Source organism: Phocoena phocoena, chromosome 9, assembly GCF_963924675.1.
Source record: "Phocoena phocoena chromosome 9, mPhoPho1.1, whole genome shotgun sequence".
Taxonomy (NCBI): domain Eukaryota; kingdom Metazoa; phylum Chordata; class Mammalia; order Artiodactyla; family Phocoenidae; genus Phocoena; species Phocoena phocoena.
This window is the reverse complement of record NC_089227.1, coordinates 77,476,078-77,491,514: the sequence shown is the minus strand read 5'-3', so window position 1 is coordinate 77,491,514 and position 15,437 is coordinate 77,476,078. Positions and strand designations below refer to the sequence as shown.

Here is a 15,437-nt window from a genome sequence, read left to right as displayed (position 1 = left end):
CAGACTTTTAGCAAGAATCATAGGCACATCAACTCATTCTTCGAAATTTTAGCACCAAGAGTTTACCTTTGTCACAAAATAGCAGCTGTTACCACCAAAAATTTAGCCTCAAATTGGGACAGACTTAACTATGGAAATTATGTGACATTTTCTCAGCAGTAAGTACGTGTTAAACAGAACATACAAGAAGAGTGTTTTAACCTGCACATTTTGTCCATATATTTTGCTACTTACACTATCATTTTGAATGTGGTAGGGTAGAATATGGAAGAGGACACAAACGATGCTTAAATTACTGAATGAAACAGTAAACACTCCACGTTCAAAAAGAAGAACTGCTGCTCATATGCTCACAGAGACATTTTTTTAAACGAATTCACATCTTTATTTTGTCTCTTTTTCTATGACTTTCCACAGACTTAAAATCTGATTTATACAATCTAACATGTGTTTCATTATTCTCTATTCTGGTATGCTCCCACCAGGGTTCATTTTACATCTGTAACCAGATGAACTCCTCAAAGAGAAAAACTATTAAAGTCAAGCACAGTGATAAGCACACAGTGGCTGTTCAATGAGGACCTGGTAAAACGAGTTCCATTGATCTCAACCGACTCAAGCCCTTTGGTGAAGAACAGCACTGTATTCAGGTCACAGGAAAAGGCAGACCTTCTTCCTCTCCTTTCTTTATGCTGGAGGCAGGAAAAGTCAGGCTGAAAATATCCAGGACAATTCCCGTCATTAAACTTAATGATTTTCCCATAGGATGTAATCTTTTAATGCTCAAAATAAGGCAATATCAGTTTTGAGAAGCAGGAATATATGGATATATATATGTATACTTATTTATTTATTGTGTACATATATGCATATCTACACAATATATAATATGTGCATATCACATATATTTATATATAAAGTACTTATATAAATATATTTTCTATATATGCATATTACATGTTATTTCCCCACTCTGAAAACCATCCAAGGAAACTTGACCATAACCAAGTATTACTCATGAAGAATTCATTCAGTCATACTTCTTAAATACAAAAGTCTTGCATCCAATTCATATAGCATAATATAGCTATGTTTCTTCATTACACAAGAAAATATGCTTACATTTCTATCCTTGACAGCTGCCACTTTATCCCTTTCGGAAACTTAATGATTCATTAATTTACAACTTTGTGCATCCTTAATATATCTTAAGAGACAAACAGTAGATAAAATCCTATTGTATTTTTCATGAATTAAAAGATAAAACTTGCTAAAGTCAATTTTAAAACAAATTCTGGGAAGCCTATTCTATGGATCATCTTCCATTGCACTGTTTTTATGTAAAACACAAGCTGCAAGCAATATACAAAGATATTAGCTTATGTGGTAGGAATATGATGGCCTTCAAGCAATCTGAAATCATGGATATTAAGAAAGCTTACTTATTGGCAGACAGCTGACTGAAATGTCCAATATACCTGTGCTCATTTTTAAAAAGACAAATACAAGGGTTTTCAAGGTGAATGAAGTAAAGAGTTTTGATAAGACTTGATAAAATTAACCCGACACTGTGAATATACTCAAAAGCTTCCTATTCTTAAGAAAACAAAAAAGCTTTTTTTAAGAGTTGTGACTACGATCTCTACTAAAATCGAAAAAGATAGATCATTTTAAGCAGCACCCTTTCTTCTTGTTACTTCTCAAGGCACTGAGTTAATCAGTTCAGAGGAAATGTTTACTGTCAATTCCTATGTCTTGAGGTAACAAATTTGGAGTCCTACCATTCAATACATAAGCAGTCTTCATGCTACCTTCCTTCTTTTCTTCCCTTCTAATTATCAAATTCTGTATGTATTTGCTGCCTCCACTTTTCCTTCCTGGATATTTCTCTGACTCTATACAGTCCTTGCTACATCTTCATCTTCCCAGGGAGGACATTCCCTTGAGGACCGCCAATGACTCACTCTCCAGAGAATGGCACCAAGTCCTAGCAATTATACTAATTACACTTATATCATATGAGGCAATGTATTTGAAAATACTTTTAAACATTAAAGTACTATTTAAAGAGGATGGTATTATTATACCTCCAAATGATCTATCAAATTTCCACTTTGACACAGTGTAATAGCCTTTTAACTGAGCTTCCTGATTCCCAGTCTCACTCTGCTCCAATCCATCCTACACTCTGATATACTGGAGTTACCTTCCTAAAGTAAAGAGATCTACTCGAGTCATTCCACTGCTCGAAACCCTCCACTAGCTCTCCACAATATACTGGATAAATTCCAAACTCCAAACCCTTCAATTAGCCATTGGAAATCCTACCTACTATTTGAAACTTTTCCACTAATACAAACCCCTCCTAATTTTTTTCCTCTCTCTAAACACCACATTCTCGATCTTATTCCTTGCTTCTGTGTATGCCATCTTTTTTGCCACTAATACCCTTCCCCTCAACAGTGGCCCTTGAAGACCTACCCTCCTCCATCCAGGGGCTCCATCCAACCCATCTCCTCTTAGAAATGTTCCCAGAGGTGAACTTAGCCTACTCACAACTCACGCTTTCATATTCTGCAAACTCTGCCATGTATGAGAGCTACTTATGTATGGATCTTTCTCTCTTGCAAAGGCTTAGCAGACCACTAGAGGAATATTCTCTCTAGGAGAATATTTATCACAAACAAGGTGCTCAATAAAGAGTCAGTGAATTGTGTGCTTGTGTTCTCACCATTTAATGATTAAGAATATTAAAATAGTTGTTTGGGCCATCTAAAAAAGTTCTTTGTTAACTTTTAAGCAGAGCTATTAGTGCTTTTCAAATACAGTAAAAACAAATGGCCAACACCTGGTCAATAATGAAAATGTAATTTTAAACACACACACAAAATAAATTGCTGAAATGAAAAAAATACAGCTAAATCTTGTATCTACTACATAACAGAAAATAATAACTATGACTAGAACAAATTATGCATGGAGAAAGAAAATAAACAAGACAAGGGAACAGTAAGAATATGTATCGTTGACAAAACAAAAGATATTATGTGCCCATGTCCTGATAAATGCACTTGTGTCTCCCATCTCAGAGTGGTTCAGTAATCCTCCCATCTGCTGATAGACTTGAATCTTTGGACTAACTCCAAGACTGCCTGGCCTCCTGAAGTTCCTCTGGCTTTCAAAGACTATGAGGTCAACCATTATAGTCCATACTCCTCCTTCTAGGGTTACCCTGAAACTGAAACTGCCTTAAGAAGAGGAGAGAGGGATGGGAAGTTTTCCAGGGCCTTTGTCCTGTGGTACTAGCTTTGTTTTAGAATGGCATGAAACTTGCCAATATATCTACCTTAAGAAAAATGAACTAACATTAGTAGTATCACAAGGTTGACCTAGATCTGTCATTTTAAATGGTGGCTGTACTCTGTAATCACCTGGGGAGTTTTAAGAAAATGTTCACGTCTGGGGCCCACACCCACACATGTACTTGATCCAGGGTAGGGCCCAGACATCAGTATGTTTTAAAATTTCCCCTGGTATATAGTCAACTCAGGCTGCTATAAAAACAATACCATAGACTGTATGGCTTAAACATTTATTCTCACAGTTTTAGAGACTGAGAAGTCCAAGATCCAGGGGCTAGCAGATTTGGTTCCTGGAGAAGACACTCTTCCTGGCTTACAGACATCTGACTTCCCTCTGTGTTTTCACAACAGAAAAGAAAGAAATAGAGTTCTGGTCTCTCTTTCTCTTCTTATAAGGACATTAATCCCATCAAGGGGATTCTACTTTTCATGATTTCATCTAAAACTAATTACCTCCCCAAGGTCCCACCTCTAAGTACCATCACATTGGGGGTTAGGACTTCAACATAGGAATGCTGGGGGGATACAAACATTCAATCCACAACACTAGATAATTTTAAAGTGCAGCCAGGATTGAGAACCACCGACCGAGATCAGTGGTTATCAACCTAATTTCACACTGAAACAAACATGACAGGGATATCACGTGTGCAAAACACACCAGTGGGAAGACCAAGATTCTGCACAATTCTGTGTGCCAGGTGAGATGCCACCCTTATTACCCTATTCAAGAAAATGTGTCAAAATGCAAAGGCAAAAACATCATTACAGAAATATTTTTAATCTGATGACCAGGTGACTGAAAACTTTGAGAAAATCCAGAAAGTTCCTTATATCTGGCCAGCATTCTGTTATTCCAAGCACACAAGCAGGACTCTGGTGGTGACCAGGATCTCTGCAAAAAGAGGTCATTTTAAAAAGCAACATTTTCTTTTATTCCTACTCAAGGTACTGAGTTAACCAGTTCAGAGGAAAGGCCTAGTATCAAGACCCATCTTTAAGTAAATATGTTAGAGCTCTAGACATCAAGAAATAAGCAGTCAGTCAGTGACAGTGAAAGAACAGAAAAATTATGGAGTAGATGGGGAAGGCAGAGAAAAAGAAGGATAAAATGATGCTCCAAGAATAGAAAGGTACCTGTGGACATTGTTATGAATATTTTAACAGAAAATCCTTCTTCCTTGCTAATTAATAAATTATTCTTTCCAAATGTATAAAGACTATATTTCCAAGGAATTTGTAAAGAATTTATCTTTTGTCAATGGGTACATAAATTAATGCATGCTTATTGAATGAAACCAGAAAGTTCACATTAACCAGGACTCTGAATAATCACATTTACTCTAATATCTGCATAAGTATCAGAACCAAAAAGAATAAGAGATAATCTGCCCATTTTAACACATTAGAATTTTTAGGCAGAAAGATATGTTAACACATACTTTTAAAATTATGTTAACTGCAAAGCTCCCCAAATTATATTAACACATCAAAAATCTTTTAAAATAATGGTATCAAATAGTGTCAGTCTTCTTCCTATCATAATCTTCATCACAATGCTGAGCAATTTTGAATTTTTTTAAAATCTTAAACTCGTGATTAAAAGAAGTGAGGTGAAAAGGAAATAGTAACCAATAAAAGAAAGGAAGGTGAGTGAGAAGAAAATAAAGCAAAGATCCTAATCGAAGAGCAAATCTTGTTTCTGTTTTTAACTCCTGTGAAAATTTCTAACTCATCCCCTGCCCTGTTCCATCTGAATTTAACTAAATTCAAATATTTGCTGAACATCCGCTATGTGCAGGGCTGAGCCACATGCAGTACCTCATCTCTGAGATTAATGATAAAACTTCAGACAAATTCCAAAAGCATGAATATCCACATAATGTAACTGCACTTCCTGTCATTTATCTGCTTTCCAGAACTGACTTGGGCCACTACCTCTTATGGCCAGCTAGATTACAGAGCACTTAATCTAACATGATGGCTTCTGATTGACTAAAAATACTGTCTTCGTGGTATCAAGATACTTCATTTATCATTACTGACCATCCCCCACGCCCACCGCCCTCTTCTCCCTAACAGGGAAGCATGCTTGCATGTGCACGTGCACTTATATACACACATACACACTGGCTTAATGCCCTGCCCCCGGGACGTATCCAAGCTTCACGGCTGCCAACTCATCTAGAATTAAATGTTCACTCAAAACTGCTCCTGCCACTACACATGCAGTAGCTATCATGGGGACTATACTTTTCATGCACAGATAGGATCTAGGTGATGCTTAAGTGCATTTCTGGGAGAATCAAAGAAAGCAAAGGTCTGGTGCCAGAAGTGGCATTAAAGATGGATGGCTAGAGGTCAATGGTGACCGAACTCTCGAATTGAGATTAGAATCAAAAGAAGGAAAGGCCAGAATAAACTGGCTGATCGCAACAGCAAAAACCTACTGCTATCTAAGAATCTTCACAGTACTGTATTAAAGATTTACTAAGCACCTACTATAGGTGCTAAGTCCAAGAATGCTAAGTCCAAGGTTGAATGAAATACAGTCTTTGCCCTCAAGGAGCTTGTCTAATTGGGGAGAGAGACAGAGACATTGCAAAGCAACACAGTGACTGCTAGAACAGGTACAGAAAATGAGTTGTGGGAGCTCTCACTCCTGGACCAGAGCTAATCTCATCCACTCAACCCCAGTCTCTAAAGGCCACGAAGTGGCCATTTAACTTTCTTCATCTATTGCTGCTCTACCTCAGGCCACCAGAACATCTCTGTGATTTTTGAATGGCTGACACAACACAGGCCAAAAATAACCAACATACATCGATACTTCAAATAATTGTAATGACTCTAGGAGTCTTTTTAGTTGAGTTGAATTCTCATCAGTACTATCAATCAATACTTTATCAGCTTTTGATTCTAAAACAGCACTGCTTAATAGACTTTCTCCAGTGATATAAATGTTCTATGTGTGCACTGCCCCATGCAGCAGCCACTAGTCACATGTGCCGACTGAGCGCTTGAAATATGGCTGGTGTGAATGAGGAACTGAATCAATGTATTAAATAAATTTGAAATTAAATAGCCACATATGCCTAGTGGCCATGGCACTGCACAGCACAGTTCTGAAACATAAGTGTTTTAAGACTGTGCCATATGATCAAATAATTTTTCCCTTGATTCCTATACATATGTTATTAAAAACACAGATAAAAACTGGTTTCCTTCTGTAACCTGTGGTTGCTGCCAGGAATTACTCCCAACAAGACACTAAAAGTTAAAGCACATCGTAACGTACATATGTCATGTTTAAATTGGTTCTGATTTTTACCAATGGCCTTCTTGATGAAGTGGGAAACATTTAAAAATATTTAAAAGTTAAGATATTTAACACATTAAGAGATATTTGGGAAAGACTTATTTTCAACTAGTTCTAAAAGAAGAAAACACCTTCAAAGTGAGATTTAAAGGAGGTTTCAATGTGGGGAATGATTCAGATCAGCTGGATTGTAGGCACCATGAGTATTAGGACTCTGTATGTTGATGCACTGCTTAATTATTAGTGCCTAGCAGATGCTGGGCACTTAGGAAACCTGTAACGGAAGAGTAGTTAAAACAGTACGGATGGGAATGTTCTATAACTGGATCATGGTGGTTGTTACCTGACTATATGTATTTGTCAAAATTTTCCAGATGGCACACTAGAAAAGATAAATTATGCCTTAATTTTTTTAAAAAAGAAAAGGGGGAAAAAGTAATATGGGAGCACATGGGAAAAATCACGAATGGATATCTGCAAGAAAGCAAATGGGAACGTGAAATGTAGCATCACATCTCATGTGAAACGAGCTAGCATATTCCAAACAGCAAATTCATCTCCCAGGAATGAAAGGAGGAAAAGGCTCAGGCTTGAGAGTCAGAAGGAACACATAGACTGAAAACAGGCTGTGCGATTTTAGGTAAGTCATCTAACTTCTCTGTGCCTCAGTTCCCTCAGCTGAAACATGTGTAAAATGAAACACCTATTTGAAACACTTTTGGGGAGAATGAAATGAGAAAATGTACATAAAATGCCCAGCAGTGGGTCTGCACCTGGCAAGCACTGAGTAGATGGTAAATGGAAACAAAACACAAGCTCATCTTCTTAATCAAGGCCTTCCTCTGAGGTCCTCTGGTCCTGAATGAGGGGGTTCCATTTCCATACTACAGTCTAAACAGTTGGCAAATGAGTGGTCAAGCAACGCTACCAGGTTAGACAAAACTCAAATCTCCTTGGAGTCAGGGGAATGAGGAAATGCAGCGCATGCTTCCAGAAAAACCTGAAGTTTTGCCCGAAGCAAAATTCCCACAAGAAATTTTCAACAAGTTCCCAAATGTCTCATGCAGACATGACAGCATAAATGAATTAATCAATGAAATGATTTATCCTGGCAAACTTCCCTGAGTGGAAGCAGCTATAGTCTACATAAAAAGGAGAGAGAGATGAAATAAAGAAAATTCCTATTCTGCAAATCAAAAGTAATTAATTTTCTGAATGGAGACTAGTTACTATTTGGGGGAAAAAGGCATGAGTATTTTCTATTCCTGGTTACAATTTGTCTTCGGAAGGTAAACAGACCAAGCTGAGTGACAACATACTGGATTCTACTGATTCCATACTCAAGATAAATTAAGCAATTAATTCTTGCAGAGGAATTGGGTATAATTTGTAGTTAATGTGTCCTTTAAAGCAATAATACATGACTTAAAAGTTCAGAATTTGATTCATTACAAATTTAACAGTAATATTTAAACATTAGTTCAGTGTACCTTGCATGACTGTAACTCAATTCAGAGATCCTGAAATCGACATATACACACTAATATGTATAAAATGGATAACTAATAAGAACCTGCTTATAAAAAAGTAAATAAAATAAAATTCAGAAAAAGAAAAAAAAGGGATCCTGAATTCTCATTAGTTGAAAGAAACTATTTCTTCTTAAAAGCTCTTAAAACACCTACCTCTCCTCTATGACTCATACTTAAGCCTCCTTACAGGAAGCCACTGCAGATTTTCCCATTACCTGTTCAGTGGGTCACAATTAAATCATAATTAGAGTTATACAGTCATTACATTAGTTCTCCACCTAGTAGAAAACCTCTCAATTATTTTAGAGAAGGTTCAAATTCACTTAGGGAATCCTCTTGGAGTCATCTTTATTTTCTGCCTCTCTAATTAAGAATCTCCTTCAGCTGAATAACACTAAATGTTGTGTCCCTCGTGTGATTTTTAAAATTAATATTAAGTCAGGTATCAGAAATCAAGTCCATGGTAAAATCTTGTTAATAAGCCAGAAACTTTATTGACATTTAAATGTCAAACTAGCTCAGCAGTTGTCAAAATGTGGGCCTAGACCAGCAGCATCTGCATATCCTGGGAATTTGTTAGACACTGAGATTCTCAGCCCCACCCCAGAACTACTGAATCAAAACTCTTCAGGGTGGCCCCCACAATCTGTGCTTTAACAAGCCCTCCTGGTGCCTCTGACGTACCCTAAAGTTTAAGAACTGTGATCTAGCTAATTCTGGCAAAAACATTTGAGGCTTCAGGCTAATCTTGATATGATGATCCAAATGGATGAACTCACAGATAGATTTAACCCCCTCCCCCCAAAAACCCATAATGTTCCTCTTTAGTTTCTAGTGATCCCTAGCAGTAATGTGGAAAGGAAGAATTTGTTTCACTCCAAATAATCGAATGAGGATTTTTGTGTTTGGAGAGTTACTTGAAAGAAGCAATTGGTCCCTATGTCCAGCCCAAAATCATCAGGACATTTTGGACACAAAAAGTGATAAGGTCATTATGACATTGCTAACAATGAACAGTGAATTCTACATCTTGTTTCTGGATAATGGTAAGGATGGCAGCCTAACATGCAAATTGTATCAGAGCTGTCATCCTGCACAGTAAGTCTCAGTGGGTGGACCTTTCCTGAGCATCTATTATATGTGCCAGCTCAACTCATTGGCTCCAAAGACACTGAGAATGAGTAGTAAACACATTCACAAATACAATAGTAGATGTTGAGAGTAAAATAATTGAAGTGGAGACTGAATTTTTCATTGGTAGATAATATGCCTCAGTTTTTCAAAATGTCCTATCTGAGATCAGGTATTCATTCCATCTGAGGTAGCCAAGGCCCCTAGGTCAGTCTGCAGGCAACAAAGTAAAAGGCCAACTGTGTTCAAATGGGAAGGGATACAAAAGTATTCACCTGCCAGTCTCAAAAAACCCACATTCTGAGTTCTAATACAAGCTCACATTCAATATCATCACATAAACTTGCAATACTCTTAAACAATTCATTTAATCCTTTCCAGTTAAATTTTACATCATCAAAACATTAAAAAAAGTCCAATAAACTGAAATCTATAAACCCCAAGCAACAGGCTACTAACAATGCTTTATTGAGAAAAGCCTTTGCAAAACATGGTGTATTGAAATGGAATAGCATTCCACCCAAAAGGAATGAAGTACTGATACATGCTACAACATGGATGAATCTTGAAAACATTATGCTACGTGAATGAAGCCAGACACCAGAGGCTACGTATCATACAATTCTATTTATATAAATGCTCAGAATAGACACATCTATAGAAAAAGAAAGTAGATTAGTGATTGCCAGTGCTAGGGTCAGAGAGAATGAGGAATGACTGTTCATGGAGTTTCTTTTGGGGGTGATTAAAATGTCCTATAATTAGATAGTGGTGATGGTTGCACAACTTTGTGAATATACTAAAACCCACTGAACTGAACAATTTAAAAAGATGAATTGTATGCCATGCAAATTATATATTAATTTAAAAACTTCACAATATACTCAGGGAATGTGGTTTAGGTGGCATGCAAATCAGTATTCGCTGGTTTATGTTTATACTACAGTGAGATTTTCTTTAAATAATAATCTAAATACCAAGAGGACCTGGCTTTGTTATTAAAACAGATCTATAACAGAAACATAAATTCAACAGGTATGTATTTGATGACCACAGTACTTTTAAAAAATGTCTTCCCCTCTCCAGAATCAATTGTATGGTTTTAGAGAAAACCAGGACCAGATTCCTCGCAAGTCGTAAATGTCAACCGCGTGCATCACACCATCTCTGAGCACTTTCATAAAGCTTTTAGAATTTAAATTATGTGCATATATCTGGCAGGTTATTGGCAATTATCACCATATAGCAATGCAATGCCCATTAGTTACAACACAGAAATGATTTCTTTTTGTAAAGGTTACTGTGCCAAGAGCAGCACCATCTACTGGATAAAAATATAGGTCAATATCTACTTTATTATGAACAATCTATTAGGATCCTCTAACTGTAAAGAGTAAAATATGTGTGCTCACAAACGGAGGTATTTTCTAACTTTTGGGTTAATGGCTCCAAACCTATTATATGCCATCGTAATAGAACATCTTCATGAAGGATAAAAAGACATTTCTTTAATAGAATACAAAAATCCAGTCTTACAATCCTTCCAGAAAATGCCCTGAACAGTTGAATCTGCATCCCAGGTAAAGATTCTAACTGGCTCTTTCAGAAGACAGTTTCAGTATTAAATGTGTAACCTGGAAGGTGGTGGTAAAAGATGAATCCCTGAATACCTACATCAACCTGCAGCTCTCCTCTGACTTTGGCAGCAGTGGCAGAATGTTGACAAATTCTGATTGAAACTTTTTTTTAAAGTAACTGCCCAGACTTGAATGTGACTAAATTAAAAGTACTGAAAACACTGAAAAGTCAAGTTGGTGCCTGTTCCTGTTACTACCTTTCGGGCGTGTGTGTGCGTGTGTGTGTGTGTGTGTGTGTGTGTGTTTAATTCTTATCAGACACGTGTATTCCTCATTCAAGCCCATAAATATCCGTAGCATGAACTAAACAGCAAGAATGCGATACAATACGTAGCCCCGCACCAAGGGTGTATTTATCTTTTTATGTATACCTAAAAGGCTCTTTTCCACACTTTGCAAAGAGGAGAAGAGCTGCGAGGACAAGAAGCGTGACGGGCAAGCCCCCCTCTCCTGGCCGCGGGAGCAGCATGCCCGCGGGCAGGTGAACTGTGGCGGAGGTGCGAGGTGGGGAGGGGGCGCGTTCTCCCATGCTGCCGACACCCCGTCGTGCCGCCGCAACACGGTGGGCTCCCCAGTCCGCCGTCCCTCTTGCCTCCTTGCCTCCTGGCGACGCGGCAGCAAGTACCGAAAGCTCTGAAATCCCCCCACCCGTGTCCCAAACGATCCCACAGGGGAAACCCCGCCGAGGTCTTAACACTCACCCAGGCGGCAAACACAGAGGAGCTGAATACAGGCGAGAAAGCGCTTTAGGATTCGCATTTCCAGACGATCCGGGGGCTCCCACCGCGCGGCTCCTCGGCGTGTCTGAATGGAGAGGGAGGGGACGCCAAGGAAATGTTCTCTCCTCCAGTGTATAGACTGGTGCGAGGCTGTGTGTGTGTGTGTGTGTGTGTGTGTGAGAGAGAGAGAGAGAGAGAGAGAGAGAGAGAGAGAGAGAGAGGGAGAGAGAGAGGCAGAGAGGGAGAGAGGAAGAGAGAGAGAGAGAGAGAGAGAGAGAGAGGAAGGACAGAAATAACCTAGGGGAGGACGCTTGGTGCTCGCGGGCCCGGGAGCCGCTAGCCGAGGCGCATGTCGGGCGGGCAGGACTCGGTCTCCCAGACCCGCAACGGTCGCTGTCTGAGCTCTCGGAGCGCCACGGCGCCTATGTGCCGGGTGCGCGCTCGGGCCGGGCCGTGCGCGCCGCGGTTCGGCGGGGGCGCGGGCGGGGGCGCAGCGCGGCGGCGGCGCCGGGCGCGCGGGGGCGGAGGGGCGCGGCTGCTGTTCGGGGGCCGGGTCCCGGGGTAGCAACTCACAGAGGGACACCCCCTCCCCCCTGGCCCCTGCTAGTAGCTTCGCTGCCCCGGAGTTTGTGGAACCCGCTGGGGTTTAGAATCTTCGTGGAGAAAATGTCTCTTCATTAAGACTCCTTCATCCCTTTGGAAGAGGAGGCCCGATCCCGGTTGTCCCGCACAGCCAGAGATTCACCTTTGGAGTTCACCCCTGGAAATGTTTTTCATTTGATTGTTTTCCTGCCCGCCTATGCTAAGTGGGTACAATCAGAAAGTGGTAGAGTCGCCTGGGTAACCTGGGTTCCCCTTTCCACTTTCTTTCCATTTTCCAAAGCACCAGAGTAGTTCCAGACCACATTTCCTTCAGGGCAGTTGACTGCCAATAATCTCTGGCCCTGATTGTGACCAGTCAGACCCTGCCCCTGCCCCAGACTCCAATCAAATTGTCCTGCTGTGCACAACTGCCGGGAGGAACTTTCAACTCTGCCGTGGTCCTTCTGGAGGCACCGAACTACCCGAGTGCCTCCTTGCACAGAGTCGCAAGGGAAGATTTTTTAATCGCTCGACTGCAGGATATACAAAAGAGGTATAACACATGCCTTGTACTGCCTCAGAGCTGGAAATGTCGCGTTGTACGTGCTTGTTTCTATGTGCTTTCTATTTGTATACTTATATAAGACCCCGTTTGTCGCCTTTCAGGAGTCCACTCTAAGGCACAGAAAGTCAAGTTCTGGAATTATCCCTGTATTCTCAGCAATCATTTGATGTAGGTTATCTGTACAGTGTGTACTCCTGTGTCCTGTACTTGTCTCATAAATAGTATTTTAGCTTTAAATTTTTAAAGAAAGCTTAATCACATACAAAATTGGGTTCTGAATGTATTTTGAGTGTTACTACCAGTTCTCCCTAATATCCACAGCCTCTGAACACTAAGTTAAATATGCAGAGCTAATGATGCAATTTACTGTTGCTTCAGAAATTGATTACAGTCGTGTAATAAATTTCAAATCTATATAGAATGTTTATTCAGGAATACATATAAATATTAAGAAAGTGACCCTGGATCTTATTCTTCCTGTGAATAAAAATAGAAATGCTGCAATTTTTATAAGAATTATGATCTTTTATAAGATTGATGATTGCTCATGTGAGTTTCCACTTTGGAAGAAAAATTTTGCTTGCATAGAAAGAAGTGTGTATATAAACTAGAAATGCACTGAAAGGTCAGGAAAAGTGTTTAATATGGACTAGAGTAGGCAGAGAAATTTTCCTAGAGATGTGTAGTTAATCGGGAAGGATTGGCCGGAAAACAATTGATGTCAAAGGGGTTGGAGACAAGAAGGAAAGAAGCAGATGTTTCATGCTATAAAAACTACATGAATTAAGTTTGAGCAGATTGAGTGGGGTCAGACCCTGGGAACTTTGATTTCCTAGTGGAGGAGCTTATACCTGAAATGCTAAGCAACAGGTAACCACAAAAGATGCTTCCAAGAACTTTATCTGTTTAGAAGCTAGGTTTGCTCGGGGGCATGTATGGTGCTCTAGGAGGTCTCGATGATCAAATCTACCTCATTAGACTGCCAGAATAACCCAACAGTAACAAAATTTACCCTAACTCCCCTCTTACTTGGCCCCAAAGTCACACCACTAGTCACTTTTTTGAGTTAGATCATGAAACAACGGCACTGTTGAAATCAAAGTTACTCTGATAAAAAGGGCAGGTAGGGCTTCCCTGGTGGCACAGTGGTTGAGTCCGCCTGCCGATGCAGGGGACACGGGTTCGTGTCCCGGTCCGGGAAGATCCCACATGCCGCAGAGCGGCTGGGCCCGTGAGCCATGGCCGCTGAGCCTGCGCGTCCGGAGCCTCTGCTCTGCAACGGGAGAGCCCACAACAGTGAGAGGCCCGCGTACCGCAAAAAAAAAAAAAAAAAAAAAGGGCAGGTAGATCTTGTGGTTTCTGCTTATCCCATTCTCACAGTTAAAAGTACTGTCAGTTACCTGGGAAGGTAACAAAAGCCACCATGAGAGAGTAGTCAAGCTGCTGCTGAAGTTTGTATGGGGAGCAGGATGGAAACCAATTCTACACGACTGAGTGATAGCAATGGAAAACTGCTTTGCAGGACCAAATCAGTGGATCTAGTAGTCCTGAGGAGGGCAAAGGAATAGGAGCCTTAGGAAGTTCAGTCCTTGGAAACTAGGGCCTTGCAACAGCCCAGGTGTGGAAGAGAAGCCATCAGAAGGGCGGGAACATCAGAAACATTGTAACTCACATTGCACAATTTTATGGGGGTCATGGCCATTTCTGAGATGTGTTACCTGATCAATATACATTGGCCATTGAAAGTTATAAACCCATAAAATCACATGCCTCCATTCACAGGCTGAATCAATCTATCTACCTATTTATTCATGTATAAATAGATATAGATATATTCTCTCTATATTTATACATATTATTTATATTATTTATTTAATATATATTCAAGGTATATTTTGTGTGTAGGTGTGCTGGTAAAGTTTATTTACAGTATGCTGTTTCATGTCGATCACATATAAGTCCTGGAAATTTGTATTTACATACAGAGTTCAGTACATTCCTGGAAGAATACTTTTTTTTTCAAAAATAATAACAAAACAGGATACAATTAATATGATATTGGGTAGCTTAATGAACATCTTGCTTCTTGGGGGTCTCATCTGGGACTTTAGTGTGAACTCTATCTAGAGGCTGCCAGTGGCAATTCATGAGAGAGTCATAGAGTTCTTCACTTTTCACCATAAGCTCTTTGTTTAGTTCCTCAATGTTCAAATGAAGATTTGGATCTTCCGGTGGGTCTTCATTTTAGTTTTCAGCCAGAGCTGTGGCTTCCTCAAACATAACCAAAGTTTCAGGCAGACATCCAGAGTTCTCGTGTGCAGAAGAAGGTTGTGTCCATTTCCATCTATTGCATAGCCATAGCTGTAGCCAGAAAGAGAAAAACAGCTGTGCTGTTGCTCATGCCAATTGCCAAAGGAGTAACCCTGGTGGGGCTGGAACTCTGGTTTCACTCTTTTAATGTCAATGCAAATAAGCAATAAACAATTTATATCAAGAAGAGAGTTTTATTTGAGCCAGACTGAGGACTCTAGCCTGGAAGACACAGATTCAAGAAGCACTTGAACTGTGTTCTGCCAGACTACAAAATGGG

General features: G+C 39.8%; 1 protein-coding gene across 1 annotated transcript in view; it reads right to left on the bottom strand.

Moving 5' to 3' along the window:
• PTPRZ1 (protein tyrosine phosphatase receptor type Z1) overlaps window positions 1-11,740 on the bottom strand; it is a 170,622-nt gene extending 158,882 nt beyond the window's left edge. The window contains exon 1 of the mRNA XM_065883374.1: window positions 11,683-11,740. Coding sequence (XP_065739446.1) covers window positions 11,683-11,740 — 58 coding nt within the window. The remainder of the gene's footprint in view (window positions 1-11,682) is intronic.
• Between the last annotated feature and the right edge of the window lie 3,697 nt (window positions 11,741-15,437).